The 16,653-nt window shown below is 41.1% G+C and overlaps 1 protein-coding gene across 1 annotated transcript in view; it reads right to left on the minus strand.

The window, feature by feature from the left end:
• LOC147141824 (A-type voltage-gated potassium channel KCND3-like) overlaps positions 1-4,205 on the minus strand; it is a 74,073-nt gene extending 69,868 nt beyond the window's left edge. The window contains exons 1-2 of the mRNA XM_086041116.1: positions 3,902-4,205; positions 115-1,274 (exon numbers count right to left, since the gene is read on the minus strand). Of these exons, the coding sequence (XP_085897242.1) occupies positions 115-1,217 (1,103 nt within the window). The 5' untranslated portion in view covers positions 1,218-1,274; positions 3,902-4,205. The remainder of the gene's footprint in view (positions 1-114; positions 1,275-3,901) is intronic.
• Positions 4,206-16,653: the final 12,448 nt, after the last annotated feature.

The following is a 16,653-nucleotide window of genomic DNA, read 5'->3' on the forward strand; positions in this document are numbered from 1 at the left end:
ATCTTCCCCCCTAAACATGGCCAGAGAGTCTCCAATGGTAGCTCCACCCTGGTTGTACATGATATCTGGCATGGTTCCACACGGTGAATATGTGATGTACAGTAAGTGACTTACCCCAGCGTGGTCATAGTGACGATGGTGTACCAGAAGGATGCCGGAATGCTGGTAAACTTGCTAGAGCTGGAGCCCTTCTCGGCGTAGAACATGACCGTGGCAAAGATGATGATGGCCATGGTGAGTGAAAAGAGCAGGAAGCCCAACTCAGAGGCGCAGCTCTTGAGCGTGTAGCCCAGGATGCGCAGGCCCTGCGAGTGGCGCGAGAACTTGAAGATGCGAAAGACGCGGAAGACCCGCAGTGTGACGAAGGCGCCGCTCACGTCCTCGTTGTCAGTCATCACCAGGCCGATGTAGTACGGCAGGATGGCCACCACGTCGATGATGCTCATCACGGAGCGCATGAAGCGATAGCGGCTCGGCGCCGCGAACAAGCGCAGCAGGTACTCCACCGTGAAGATCATGACGCAGGCCGTGTCCATGCAGAAGAACGCCACCGTATAGCGTTCGCCGCACGGCATGTCCTTCTGAGTGGGGGTAGAGCCGCACGGCACCGTCTCCACCACGTTGGTGATGACGGAGATGGCGATGAAGAATCCGGTGACGTAGTAGAACACCAGCGCCATGGTGGAAGTATGAGGATTCTCAAACGCCCGCCACATGGTTTCTCTGACGTTCATGTGGGGCAGTTTGACGTCTTTGTTCTCCTCCTGGTCGTCTTGAAGCCGCTCCAGGTTCTCCCGCTTCCGATCTTTGTACTCTTCGTAGCAACAGTCGCCGATGATCTCCGGGATGATGCCAAAGAAGGTCAGCTCCTCGTCGTAGGCCGAGATGCACTCATGCCGCGGGAAGTGTAGCTTCCCGGTCCGGTAGAAGTTTAGGATGCTCCGGAAGGCGTCTGGGTCTCGGTCGAAAAAGTACTCCTTAGTTTCCTCGTTATAGAAAAAGTCCTTCTCCGAGCTGCCGAGCAGGGTATCTGGGTACCTGTCCAGAGTGGTCCTCCAAGTTTGGAATCGACGGCCGCTGACGTTGAGGACAATGAGCTCGTCCTGCCCGCGGCGGTGGTCTCGTGGCGCCACCGGCATGGGGCAGCTGGCGACGGGCATCCAGCCAATGGCGGCCGCCCGGGCGAAGGGCAGCCATGCGGCGACTCCCGTAGCCATGGCAAGTCCTGGAAGAAGTGCTCCTCACCTTCAGGGTTCCTCAAAATCGGCTGACATCTTCAGGATGAGGGTAGGGAGATTAAAAAAAAGAAAAATCATTAGCTGCAGCACAGTAGAGCTAGTCGTGGAGAATAGAAAGTGAGCCCTGTTGTGAATAGCGAAAACCCGCAAGTAATTGACACCCCCCAAAAATGTCTATATTTATACATTAGAGGAGAGGTGTCACTTCAACATAGTTCCTCAGCACCATGACAAGGCTTTTGGTGCCATCTTGTGGCAGTTTAGGTTATTAGACACGGCTTTGATACCATCTTGTGGCCTTTTAGGGCATTTCAGAAAGCACAAAACAGTCCCTAGGCAAGTTTTGTTGGCAAATAGCGACGGATCGGCTCCAAAAATCTGCTAACAGATGAATTCACAAAAATACAGAATGCAAATGTTTGGCAATTTTCAGGAGAACACTGTGTTTCCTTTTAAAAAAGATTTGCACTTGTGGAGGATATCCATCCATTTTCTATATCTCGTGTCTTGTTTTGAGTCGCAGGCAAGTTGGAGTGTATCCCAGCTAACTTTTGGCAAGAGAAGCAGGGTCTACCCTGGGCTGGCCGCCAGCCAATTGCAGGGAATCTATAGGAAGACTACTGAACAGTAACATTCACACCTATACAAAATTTTGAGACTTAAATGAACCTAACATGTATGTGGAAAGTGGGTGGAAGACATAGTACCAGAAGTAAACAAATGCAAAAATGGGGAGTAACATGCAAACACCAGATGGGATTGCCTGAGATGAGATTCAAACCAGAGCCTCTCAACTGTGAGGCAGACGTGCTAATCACCACTCAGTGCTGCGGCTGCCTTATTTTATTACACAATTGACCATCCATACATCCATCCATCATTTTCGATAATGGCTGTCCTCATGCTAATGAGCTGCAAAAGCAGGGTACGCCCTGGATTGATCACCGGCAATATAATACACAATCATTGGACACATGTAGAAACAAACAACCATTCATATTTACACCGATGCTCAATTAGGGTCTTCTGGGGACGTGCGGTCAGAGTGGGCAAGTGAGGCAGTGCCCCCCCCCCTTCTCTGCTTGTGAAGAGTAAAATACAATAAAAACTTATTATAATTACATTAAATTATGTTCCATTTTAGTTTTATGGTTACATTGATTTTCCTCTCAATCTAGTAATTATCAATGTTTTCATCATTAAGATGATTTTGTGATAATTTGATGATTTCCTGTTCAAATATGTTGGCAAGTGACAACAGGCATTTAACGTTCAATACCTCCAGTGACCACACATATAAAAATTGCAAATCAGTTGGCGCGTGCACTCACACAAGAGACGCTGCTGTTTGTCTTTCGATCATTAATAAATCACACATGTACTAGACATGCTGGCGTTCAGCAGTCTGTCTAATATATCGAATGAATGTGGATGAAATATTTTGTCTTTCTGATCGGCCAGAAAACCAACTGCAAGTGCATGGTGGCGGCAAGAAAGTACATTGCTGCTGCCAGGAAGTGGCAGTGCTGCTCTCCATTGGCACGATGCATAGAAGAAGCCTAGACATACATAATTACTAGTGCAAGTCTCGGCTGGTTGAGGACGTGTGGACTTAGCCGCCATCTTCTTCCAGGAGTCTCCAGCGATCTCTTCTATTCACTTGTATTAAGGTAAATATCTTTGGCACCAACAAATACATCATAACTCATCAAACTCTTTACCGAGTTTGACATGGATTGGTTTGTTAGGTACATGCAGGTATGATACCAGACACCTGACTAATTTTATCATTGGGGCTTTTAACATATTAAATATAATGGGAAGACCAAATGTTTTTTTTGTTTTTTTTTTAAAGAGATCTGCAAACAAAAAAACAATACCGACCCAACAACAATGAACTTGACCTTAAATAAAATATTATTTTTCTTTTCTTGGCATCAAATTGTTGAACATTTTGTAATTGATTGAAACATAAATAAAAGCTTTGAAAACAAATATTTCAATAATGTGGGCTGACCGTATTTGAATGTTTCAATGAAGGTCACAATTGAAAAATAGGCTCATCATCTATTTTGGTTTCACATTGTAATCTCCTACTCCAGAGGAGTAGTGCCTCACCAGTTATGAAGCTCACCGCAAGTCGCCGGAGTCTTCTGTGTACCCGTCAATATGCATGTTTTTGAAATGTGGGAGGAAGCCGGAGTATAGGTAAAACCGAGGAGAGCAGAACCTCTTGACTGTGAGCCAGACTTTCTCACCATGATATACCGTGCTGCCTCATCTGTGGATGGATGAACACTAAAGTCCCATTTGCAAGCACAATGTAGAACATGCAACTCCACACAGGAAGGATTAAGATTAGTAACCAGAACCTCTCTACTGTGAGGCAGGCGTGCTAAAAACTACACTGACGTGCTGCCACTTTTTTTTTAAGAAAATGTTCATCTTGAGCTGTAGCAATTCAGTTACAACCTGTTGAAGTCTGATGGAAATGGAAATGTCTGAAGCATAAATCATTTGATTTGTTCATCTTTGTGTGGGGAGAAAAAAAAGTAAATGATAGCATTTTTTTTTTCAATCCAGTTGTCAATAATGTAAAGTTTCCAATCAGATGAACGCTTGGCTGACATAAAAAAAAAATCAAATAAAAACGAATATCTCACCGTCTAAAAGTGGATAGGAGTCAAATTCGAGCCGGGAATAAAGAGCCGAGACGGTGGTCCATCTAGCGGAAAGAAGCGGCGGGCAGCACCTCTCCTCTCCCGGCGGATTGACAGAGGACCAGAGCGCACACAGGCTGCTGGATGGATGGAGGGAGACAAAGAGACTATACCACAGTCTGTCCGGTGGGGAGGGCAGGATCGGTGTGCCTTCTACATCCCGACTTCTTGATTTTTTTTTTTTCTTGCGTCGATGAGTGCAAAGCGAAGAGCACGCTGCGCTGTTCTGAAGCCTCCCTGCCTAATAAGTGTGCGCTTCTCGCTTTGCCTGATGGTGTCATCAACCCTCCTCCTCACCACAGTCTTGTGTGACACAAATTACACCTTCACTTTCGATACATTCAACAAGTTAGTACAACAGAATGATGTACGGCGTACTTCACTATGAGATGTAAGCGGGTCGTGTTTTAAGATATGATTTGAAGTGCAGTTAATGTAAGTTTGTTTGTGTTTTTGATAATACATATGACGAAAGCAATTGGGTCGAGTATGTATGGTAAGAAACACAAATTTATGTTAAGAGAGTAATTTGTCTTCCATCCCTAGTTTTGACCAAATTTCTCTATTAATCAAGGACAGGTGTGGTGGCTACACTATCACCGTTGTTCTGGTGCAATAAATAAATAAATTAATTAATTAATAAATAAAAGAAATTAACTCAAGAAGGTTGTTGCAAATGGATGTAGTTCTATAGATATTGTGTTTTTTTCTTCCTTGGTTTAAATATCTCATTAAACAAGTGGCAAATGGATGTATTGTAATGAATCACATTTTTAAACGTTGAATATTTTACGTATACATTTGCTAATTGCCCATTCCTTAAAAACAGGTTAAGTAATTATAATCAAATGCTGAACACATATGAAAACGAATCATTATTTATAATCAATTCATATTATATTATATATTTATAATGTATTGTTTACAATTAATTATACTTATTTATTATTAAATACAACAGTTTTACATTCACATCTTTTCTACAAATGATCTGTCCCATCTGGTTTAAAAATCAAATGTGTTAACAGTATGCCTGCGAGCATTGTTGTATTCATGTCTGCATGTTGTTGCCACGTGTGTTTAATGCTAGTTTTATTTTTCCGTGTATGAACTGCCACGAGTGTTTAATGAATTTCTGCGTTGTGTGTTAGTAATCAAGCAACCGTACTTGCAAGGTTTCTTTGAATACACAGCATGTATTTGATTTATTTAGTTACTCCAAATAATATGCTTAATGCCAAAAAAATCAGCCAAGTCATGCCCAGGGCTGGACTGGCCGTCTTTTTCTGGGCCACTGCTGTGCTGTTTAATTATTTTCCACCATTTTACCCCTAGAGAGAAGCCCACAATTTACAGGGAGGAGCCCAGTAATCCATTTACAATATATACAGCACACTGAACCAGACAACATCAGTGGCAGAGCTAATTGGTAGCCCAGCATGGTCATGAGATAGAAGTGACAAAAGTAAAGAAACACCAAATAAAAAGATATTATCTATAGTAAATTCAGCTGAGCAAAACATTGCTTTTTACTTAGCTGCTTGTATTATGAATGTGTTGAGCAAGGTTCTGGATATTGTTTGCATTTTATTTCATGATAGGCTGACTGTTGATGGTATGGAAAACAATAACTTCTCAGTTACAGTGGTGGTTGCGAGCATGACTAGGCGCAAGCCCGTGTACGTATGCATGCTCGAGTGCACGCTGAATTGTGCGCGCAAGCTGGTCGAAGCCAAAAATGACAGGGTCATTGTTGAGCTCCAGTCCAGCTCTGGTGATGGCTTGTATCTTGAAAAACCTTTAAGTCGGGTCACTCAAAAGTCGAGGTACTACTCGATTTTTAAATGGATGGCGTACTTTGATTAGGACTCTAGTGAAAGTTATCATTTCTTTCATAATTTGCTTTTGAAAATTACAATGGTGCAAAAATGAAATGCTAGCTTCCTTCACCTGACCACAAGCCCCCTACGGATGGTTCTGTGAAGCTTTCATCATCAAGTTAAAAGTGGGCAATGCCTGAAGTCTCTTACTTCAATCCCAGGCAGGCAGTAGCGGGCAAGCTAGGGACCTCAGGGGAATGCTCTTGAGGGATAAGGCTTGCCTTTGAATAGATGGCCTTGTGTGTATTCCGGGAGAGAAAGCAAATAAAAGCGGGAGAAGCAGCCTCAAAAGACAGAAAGGCCATTGATGCTCAGTGCATTGAGACTTTCAAATCAGCTTCTGGCACATCATGGAAGATGTCCGGGAATTGAAACCTGAGCTTGTGCTCATTTCTCACCTATTTATTGTGAGGAATGATCCCAATATAAGATGTTGACTTGCACTGATTGGTTGCTTTTTAAAACCTCAGGGATCAGAAATTGTAAACACCTTACACATTTCTTATTTTACTCAAATTAGACAGTATAAAGTCACTAAGAACATTTTCACTCGTGGATGCATCACTTCAAATATCCAGAGCTGGCAATTCCATGTGACGGACCAGTCTGTCTATCCTCCTGTGACGGACGGCCATTTTGCTGACGGTTGACGAAAGACGGGTAAAATTTTAAAATAGACAGACTAAGCATAGTCGGAAGCCCATGTATTTAATCCGTTTTTTGACCGTTGTCCGTCTTTAGTCTATTTTTCGCGGCTTGATGGCCGCCGCACACGCGGCGAGGAAGAATAGTGAGTTGTTGTTGGTCGCGGGACAGATTTGAGTGAGGTGTCCAGGCTGTGAACAGGCTTCCACGGCACAGTGAGTCATGAGAGGCGGACCAGTCTATAGGCGGGTACAATTTTTTTACCCCGCCCAAAAAAGGTGAACGACGAAAGGGTATCCACGCTGCAGACGGATGACGAATTACAGACGCTCAATTTTTAGTAAAAGCAAATATCTAACCACAGCGTTGACAGCTTTATAGAGAATTAAGTGTGTGTAGTTTATCAGAAGGTAACGCTGTTCGGTAATGCTAATCTGTGCGTCCAACAAACATAATACAATGCAGCTCTGCTTACCTTTTGCAGTTGAAATGATAGCATAGGCATCACACGTGTGTGATGTGGGTGTTTATGAATGATTGTAACTCTGCATGATCGTGTTTCAGACAGTGAAGTTGCATGTGTTGACAATGGCTGGCTCGCTTTAACGATGTAATGTTAATGACTGAACAAAGATGCCATTTTGGGGGGTCTCCTGAAAAGTAATGATTTTGGTGTGAGGTGATGATTGCGCTCGATGCCAAGATACCTGTGTGTGTGTGTATACACATACCGTAGATAGATAGGTAGATAGATAGATAGATAGATAGATAGATAGATAGATAGATAGATAGATAGATAGATAGATAGATAGATAGATAGATAGATAGATAGATAGATAGATAGATAGATAGATAGAAAGATAGATAGATAGATAGATAGATAGATAGATAGATAGATAGATAGACAGATAGATAGATAGATAGATAGATAGATAAAAAGTCATTTTGACTTTATGGGCGGGATTGTCCCACGCTGTTGTCATATTTATCAATAAAACACGATGACAAACACCACACACATCCTTGGAGATCAAAATCAGTTTGCCTGCACTTTGAACAAATCCACCAAAATCAATCGGGTTACACCACCTGCACCACAACTTAGACCTGCTTTTATATGGTCTAATGTCTAGTTAACCTTCTGTCACCAAATGCACCAGGGACGTGTAAACACCCTTGGTCGGTACGTTCAAAAAGGAAAACTCCCAAACACGGTAAACTAGACTTGCCCCGGCATGAAAATGAAAATGCTGCAGTTTTTACGCTGAGAGCACGTGCACCTGACTATGAAAATAGATCCCTATATGTCTGCTTTAATAAACTAAATGTATTTGAAAGTTGTCCCTGCATGGAGTTGAGATTGAAGTTGAGATCAGGCTGTTTTGCACCTGGGGCTGTTGCCAATAAAAGCCAAATGTTAACAACAGAAGAAAGCACAGCCCCCCATGAGACCACATTATCTGACACAGTGCTCATCTGTGCCAATTTGTCTGAGTAGTTGTCTTATTTTCAATTAGGGTGATTCTCGTTGGAAGTTTTTAAAATGAAACCTTTAGATGATCATTTTTTTGGAATGAGAGGGATTTTTTTTCTGTTTGTGATTTTGAAAAGCTTGTGTACGGCTCTAGTGGAGGCACTCCGCGAGGAAAACACAGAGACTTCAAAGCCGTTCCGCGGAGCTTCTTCTGCAATTTGCAATCATAGCTTTTCTTCAGCGCGTGAATAGTCTCTGTCTCCACTCCCAAAGATGATGAATGCCGTGCCAGATGAAGCCCAACACGGCTGACTGGTTAATCAGATATGCTATTGGCATCGGGGGAGAGGTAAAGTCAAAACAAATTGAATACAATGAATCCTGGCCCTGACATGGGAGGGGGAACAGGTGAACAAAATAAGCTTTTCACCCCTCTGATCCAAAGCGGCTCTGTTGCTATATTTATAATGCGTCCAAACAAGATCAATCTGATAACAATGCATCAGCAAAGGCCGCGCCACGCAGCATGGTTTGGTTGGGCGCCAGTGAAAAGATCAGCAAGAAAAGTCCACATCATCAGCAGGATATGTTTTTATATTGGTGCTATCTGTCTCCAGACTTGCCACTTGCCTTCACCTGCAAGTCAATATCTTGGGAGTAGACCAAAAACACACATAAGATTGAAAAATGTTCCTAGCATAATTATTCACATTGTTCAAACTTTTACCCATTCCTAAAAAGAAGACAGTGTTACACTTTCCTAAAAAGAACAGATTTAAATGCTTCTAATAAGTCACCGAAAAGCTACTTTTAATAGGCCACCAGGACCCACAACATAATAGGAAGATTATCAAAACGTTAGTGGGTTTTTTGGTTGGGTTGCTAAAAGTAGCTACTTTTTGTTATTCCTGTATTGATTTGATTGTCTGGGTGTGAAATACATTTCAATAGATATTTCATACATGTCAAACCCAAATGAAACTATACTTAGAATACTTCAGAAAACAGTTGGCAGAAATGTTCGCTGCAGTTTTGGGAGAAATCTGTTAACTTGGTTGACAATTTTGAAGAACATTAATCCTCCTGATATGTTGATTTTCTTGCTTCACTTAGATGTTTCTCAGGTCAAGATGAACTGCTGCATGATTAAATACTAATAAAGACATGCATAATCAAGAAGAAAGAAAAAAAATAAGGCCAGTTTAAGATTTCAATTTTGAAATATTTTCTTTAAAACAAACCCACAACATATCAGGAGGGTTAAATGAAGCCCCAGCCACTAACAAAAGCTGCTTTAAAATGCAGTTTAAAAACGTTACTCTTTAAAGTCTACCCACGCAACCCATGAAAAACAAAGACTGTTCATAATTCATCATGCAACATCTCACGTGGAATAATTTTTTTGGGGGGGGGAATATACCCCTTGCTGTGTGATCCACCGTGATTGCACATGATCCAGTATCCTGTGGTCTTGCCGCCAGGCCACGGGCTTGTGAATATTCATCACGAGCAGGAGCAGTGCTGTAAATATTGAGTGGCGCTTTATCGGCTAAGACGACCGACCTGACAACTGCAATCATGCGGCCTCTTCGTCATATCAAACGTCACTTGGCATTTTCGTTTGAAAGCGACGACAATATATGTAGCACGATAGCACTTTTGGTCCAACCCATGCATAGCTCTGAGACTGTATTTATTCTCAGTTATCCAGGTCATGCTAATCCACAAAGGTTGAATAAAGGCTTCTTAAAAAAATATATTTCCTGAAAATTGGTCTAAAAAAATAAAAGCAAAGATATTTTTCAAATCAGTAAATCAGTGTCAAAAATACATTTAAGGACACATGAAGCCATCTCTGATTAAAATGAGCTGTTATTTTATGGGCTGTATGCTGCATAGGCAAGAACAAGACAGCAATTAGAAGGGTGAAACTCAGTTATCTACTCAACCATTCAAGAAATTAACACTTTGGGGAACAGCTCCAAGAGCCTTCAAAGTGGTCCCTGACTGAGTTTCCCTTAGTTCTATGAAATCACAACAAGAGCACATCTCAAAGAGGGATTTTTAAAAAATCATCTAACAACCTATTGATTGAGACAGAGTCAATGAATTACATTAAAGCCGGAGAGATTTACGGTGTTTCTGGTAACTCATGTGGAACACATGCAACAAGGAGCGGTAAAAGTGCACACTACTCACCGGTTTGCTGTCCTGCTACAACCCCCACGCCCAAGCGCACCAGCTCACCCGTGACCTGAATGAGAACAAATCATATAAAAATGAATTCCAGGATGTGCCATGTGATTAACCGAAAACAAGTCCAAGATGTATCCGGCTTCCCTGGCCAAAGGTCAGCTGAGAAGGCTCCACTTCCTCGCAACCCTAATGAGAAGAAGCGGGATAGAATATGGAATGATAGATATGCCCTTCAATCGACTGACGACCAGTCCCAACTGGGATAGGCTCCAACTCAACCAATAACATAATGAAGACAAGTGATGTTAAAAAAAAAAAACAATGGATGAATATGCCCTGTGATTAAGCGGCAACCAGAAAATTATTGGCTAAAATTTGTTTGGGTTTATTTGGGTTAAATGAAATGAAATGTGGTATGCAAGTATTTATATTATCAAGGAGGCTAACTAATTAATGCACTGGATGTGAACTAAGAGTGTTATATTAAACCAAAAAAAATTCCCTTTCAAACAATATTAAAAGAATGCTGAAGTGGGTATTTTGTGTTCTTGTTAGGAGCAAAACACACAAGGTTGAAGAAAAACACATTAAAAACACGTTAAATCGCAGGCAAGTTCTCAAGGGGCAATCTTCAGCATGCAACGTTGGCGGCTGGAGGGATGAAGATTAAAACTACAATTTTTAAAAAGCCTTGCAGAAGATGAGCACAATGGCCCAGATGTACCGGTAGAGACCTTGGAGACCTCTGCAGTCAGTCTCCAAATTGCTTCTCATGCTGCGTCATCAGATTGTTAATATGTGCCGATGACACGGTTGGTTACCTAGCACGAGAGCTTCCGTTGATGTCATCAGGCAAGGGACGCAATGTTCACACAATTTTTCCCATCAGGCATAGGTCGGTGGTCATATAAGAGATGCCAGAGGAGGTCAGTAATGACATTTGCGGGGATATTTCATTGGTCGTTTTAGCTTGAACATCATTTAATGAGTGTGGTAAGACAATGTTCTCTTGAATGTGGAGGGCAAATGGTTCTGTTCTTGCCATTAAGGAGGTAATATTTTCACAAGTGTACTCTTCTTATCCGCCATTCTGGCAAGGGCTTTACAAATGACTTGAAAATTAGACTCTGTAGTTCAAGTCAAGTATAATATTCACCAGTTTATTTGCATGACTGCGCTGATATTGTAGTGGTACACACAGCTGACACTCATGCAACAGGGGTGAGCTTGATTCTTAACCATGGATGTGAGTGTGAATGGTTGTTTGTCTGTGCACTATATTGATGGGCAATCAATCCAGAGTGGAGTTTGCCTTTCACCCACAGTCGGCTGGGACAGTGTCCTACATTCTTGCCCCTTTGCCATTGTCGTGGCTCTACCCAGAAACAGTCTGGTTGTGGCCTGTGTGGTCACTTGGCCTTCACAATTTTTCAAGGTCAAGTGGTAACAGTGGAACCGTTCCTCAAAACATTCTCCAACCGGGTTCTCGAACAGAGCTCGAGAAGGCCATGACGTCATCTGATTGCACTAGGATTTTCTTGGAGGGGCAATAGAGGGGTCAAGAATATATCAGATTTTTTTTTTTTTTTTTTTTACAAACACCCAAAATGTTCTTCAGAAAACACTGATAAAAAAATCATTATATGTTTCCTTCAGGGGGCGAGGGAAATGTGGAAAAGAATTCCCAGAAAAAAATCGGAATACCCAAAAGGGTATTTTCGGGATGGGGTTCGGGGTTGGGGGGTTGTTGGGGGTTGCCCACGCAGTTAATTGTACAAATGATTATCCAATCTTAAGTGTTTAAAATGACTTGTTCTCTTTGACGATGCAATGTTTAAAATGTTGAACTGAAAAGTGCGAAAGTTGGAGGTATGAGGATTCAGCCCGACATCAGCGTGATTTACTTGTGGATGAGGTAAAAAATTTAGTGGGCGGTGGGTACCTCACTGGGTCCATTCAAGTGAGTGAAAGCATGCCCCATCTTTCAATACATACTTTCATCTTTAGGGCCGCATGGATCTGGTGAGGCGCGCGCCGCCCGGGAAAATTCTATACATACATTCGAAATTGTAAATATGGTTAAGTATTGTTATAAAACAAAAATATGTGTGTACTCCATATGCTGTATTTTCAGCTAAACTCACTGGCTTGAACCCGCAAATTGATTTTTTTGACTATATGAAAGCTTCTGTGTATTTGATGGGCTATAAATTGTGACATTGTGCAACTGCGATTCATATTTTGACAAAATACGCAAAACCAGCGACAGAGACTCAGCCACTGGTGAAATCTGCGGCAGAATCCCCTACACTGCGAATGTGCAGTGGAGGCTTGCACATTTGAGATGATCCTGCCGCATTCCACCCAATCGATTTGTTGTGCCTGTTGTAATGGAGAAACAACGAAGGCCAAGCCAGGCCTGGAAAAGCGCCTCCAGTCGCTGTGGCCTCTGATTGACTGGAGCCCAATCCAGGGTTTAATCTGCCTTTCCCCCACAGTCCGTGGAACTCTATATTCCTTGCAAAATTGAACAGGATAAAGGGATGTATTAACGGCCTTGTCCATGAAAATAATGCATCAAATGTATTAGCAAAATGGTCAACATATAAGCACACCACATCTTTGAGTACATGGCTATGAAGAGACTTCTCAAATGGACTTAAATACTGTATGTCATTACATCCAATTTTCATTCATTTTGCCTATCATTATATTTCATTCGTCACAGTCGCTCTCTTCATTCTGAGGCTTTAATTTCCAGCCCAATCACATTCGAGTGAAGCATGACAAAGTACATTTTGGGCTTTACAGTTTCCTACATAATAGAAAATACTTCAATAATTCTCGATGTTTGGTCGCTCTGTTTTGTTTCGTGCATTTTCTTGAATTCCTTTTAATCCAGTTACAGTCAAAGGTTCTGTTTTCCCCCCATACTGTAGCTTTGTTCCTGCCGGGGTTGTTCCACATGCTGCATTCTCCAATTTGTCTGTCATCCTACAGCTTCTACTGATGTAAGGAAAAAAATGTGGGGTTTATCCTGGGGATTTTTGTTTTTAGTCCAAGACCGAAAGCCTGAATCTCGAGACACATACAAACAGCGCGCCTGATTGGCCCTTCAAATCAGTCTGTCTGATACTAATGACAAAGATGGAGGAAGAGGAACTTCATGGAAATTTGTTCGCAGACAAAAGGGTGCACAGCTTATGCAAGTGGAAGCCTCACAGCATAAAGAACCTTCACTTTTTATGCCTCAGATTTGAGCTGTAGGCCTATAATTCACTCGGTCGAGAACAGATTGACAGAAGAAATTGTCCTCATTAGCCATATAGGAGACTGACATAAGAAATTATACTCCTGGAAAGTGTGGAAGCCATTATGTTATTAAAGTACCTCATCATTTCACTATCGGCTACTTTAAATTCTGGATGGTCGTCACTTTGAACACCTTTCTTAGCTCACACTAATTTCAGTTTGATTTTAATGTTGCTCTAATTTTAGTCTGTTACATTGTCCTTTTGTGTGTTTATGACTTAGATCAACATTAGCTAAGAAAGTAGGAAGATGTGTTGTGATGCGTAGCAACTAAGGAAGATCAGGCGAAGTGTTTGTTACAGTTGTTTTACTGTATATCATGGCCGGCAAAGATCTTTTAAAGGCGATATAGTAAACCATAGACATTTTCTCACAGTTTACAGGGATTCTCAGACCCCCTGGCTTCAGGGACTCCATACAAGAGAGACATTTTTTCAAGCACCCCGTCACAAACGTAATGGCAGGTAAATGTAACTACTATGTGTACCCCAAAATGCTAATGGAATTAAAAGGTTATAATAATAATATGATATATGAAGAATACATGCAAAGGACTTAAAAAAAATAATAATAAATATATATATATATATATATATATATATATATATATATATATATATATATATATATATATATATATATATATATATATATATATATATATATATATATATATATCCATCCATTATCTATACCACTTATAATCACAAGGGTCGCAGGTGTGCTGGAGCCTATCCCAGCTGTCTTCGGGCAGTAGGAGGGGGACACCATGATTTGGTTGCCAGCCAATCGCAGGGCATACAGAGACAAACAAACATTCGCACTCACAATCACACCTAGGGGCAATTTAGAGTGTCCAATCAACTTACTATGCATGTTTTTGGAATGTGGGAGGAAACCAAAGTACCCGGAGAAAACCCATGCAGGCACGGGGAGAACATGCAAACACAGGGAGGCCGGGCTGGATCGAACCCACGACCTCTGAACTGTGAGGCGGACATGCTAACCAGTTGACCACCATCCAGCTGCTTTGATTTTGATTACAAAAGTTTACATCTCAGGGACACACTCGCTCTAAATATTCTATTTAAAAGGAGTGCTACTAGTCCAGCATTGTCATTAGCAAAACAAATTCAATTCGCACTCTTTTCAGTAGGTAGTCAGGTGAGTAACCCGAAACATGATTTATTGACTGGCCCGAGAGACTCTTGATTTCAAAAGGCCTCTTCTCATGATGGCCTGTACGCATGCATCATGTACAGGGAGTCGGATGGGAAAAGGGAAGAAGGAACAAAAAAACGACAGATATGGAGCAATTGCCTACAAGCATGTGGGTGCATGCCAGCCGACAGAGGCTGATAACAGTCTCAGATGAGGTCCCGGATTGTAGTCAGCCGCAGACGCTATATTTACCACTCTTGTGTTGATGATGTGTGCCACCACCGCGGCTATGGTGCCGTTGCCGCATTACGTCTGGCTTGCGAAATTGGTGCACCAGGTGTGAAATTGAGATGAAATATTGATTTGGACTACATTCCCTTAAGCGGGGGAAACGGTACGGAGAAGTGAGAAGGGATTTTAATGCATCAGATTACTCCGTCGGGCGGCAGATGTTTGGTTTAAATGTAGATTTATCCAGTTTTAAGGGAACTTAACTTCTGGATGGAAGATGGAATCACTCTTGAGGTAATATCTCTTTTCCTTTTTGCTCATTAAATTTGTCACTTTAGAAGTTAAAGTCTTTATATTGAGCTTCAAAATGTTCTTTGAATAAATGAATATTAAGAATGGAAAAGCCTATTAAAGTGAGTCATAGTTTTGAGTTAAAAAAGTCTTAAATTCTAGTTTCTTCTAGACATAGATTTTGGTCTTCTTGCAATCGCTGGAATTAAGTAATATTGGCCTTATGAATGGAAAGGCCATTAATCTGTTCAAGCCATTAATTTGTTTACATTTTTTTTATAATAGCACTCTATAATACTGTACATTTAAAAACACAGTGCAATAACATAATTAATTTGAACGCAAAGAAATAAACAATTTGTGCATGAAGACTTAATGCTGCATTTGATTTCATTGTGCTGTTCCTTCTTGTGTGCTCGCCTTGACCACCAGGAGGCAACATAAAACAAACATGCAGACGCAAATGAAGAATAGTCTTCTTCTACTACTACAGTAAGTGACTTACTAAGATGCTGTAATATTGTTCATTTTTCGTAAGGGATAAAGAATGTATGCCTGTCCGGTTATTGTCATATTATGTGTCTAGGTGTGTTGCTATTGATGCTAACCGTTAACATTAGCAAGTCAATTTTCCATTATATGTTTGGATAAATTTTTGGGCTGTTGAGGAACTGGATGGTTGTTTTAAATGCACAACATGTTTAATGTTTATTTTGACAATAAATCTCAACCGAGGGTTGCATCAAACAGCTTGAAAAGTTTTTTTTTTTATAAACTGCTCATGATTTGCCAAACTGCTGGTTATTGTGTAGAGAGTTGATTTGAGTTCAATGCCTCCATACAGTGCTCATTCTTCAAGTTTGTACTTACAAATCAAAGCAAAAAAAAAAAAAAAAGAAGACAAATAGGAGCTCAATTAACTCATAAATCAGGTCACTTTGAATCTGGAGGCACAATTATGTAACCTCCAGAAGAAATGCAGGCATGAACTAGCACTGTCCAAAAACACAATGCTCTTCAAAAAGTTCATAGGTAACTCATCAATGCAAAAGGGCTACCAGTTTGGTACACTTTTCTGAATTAGCAAATTTGCTCAAATTACCTCCCATTATATTTATTGAATTTAAGTCATTAGTATTATTAATTAATGATAGTCACCTATGAGAAGACACTGATGATGTGAAGAATTTCTCACAGTAATTATCAACACTGACTTAACCAGGTAAGAAACACATAATAAATATGCATCATTATTCCTTTAAATCTTTGAACGTGTTTACATTTTCAAATGATCACTTCTACAATATTCCTAGCAAATCACAATGTCCCATCACTGTTGAGATACTGTCCGAGCAGGCCCACAGAGGACTCATATGGTTCTTGAGGGTCATGTAGGTGACCCCTGCTGTAGACAAACTCACAGTCACACGGATGGGTAATTTAGAGGTCTTCAATGAACCAAACATGCATGTTTTGGGAATTTGTGAGGAAGCCAGCAACAGGCA

This window comes from Filicampus tigris, chromosome 9 (genome assembly GCF_054856515.1).
Source record: "Filicampus tigris isolate MCC_2025a chromosome 9, RoL_Ftig_1.0, whole genome shotgun sequence".
Lineage (NCBI taxonomy): Eukaryota > Metazoa > Chordata > Actinopteri > Syngnathiformes > Syngnathidae > Filicampus > Filicampus tigris.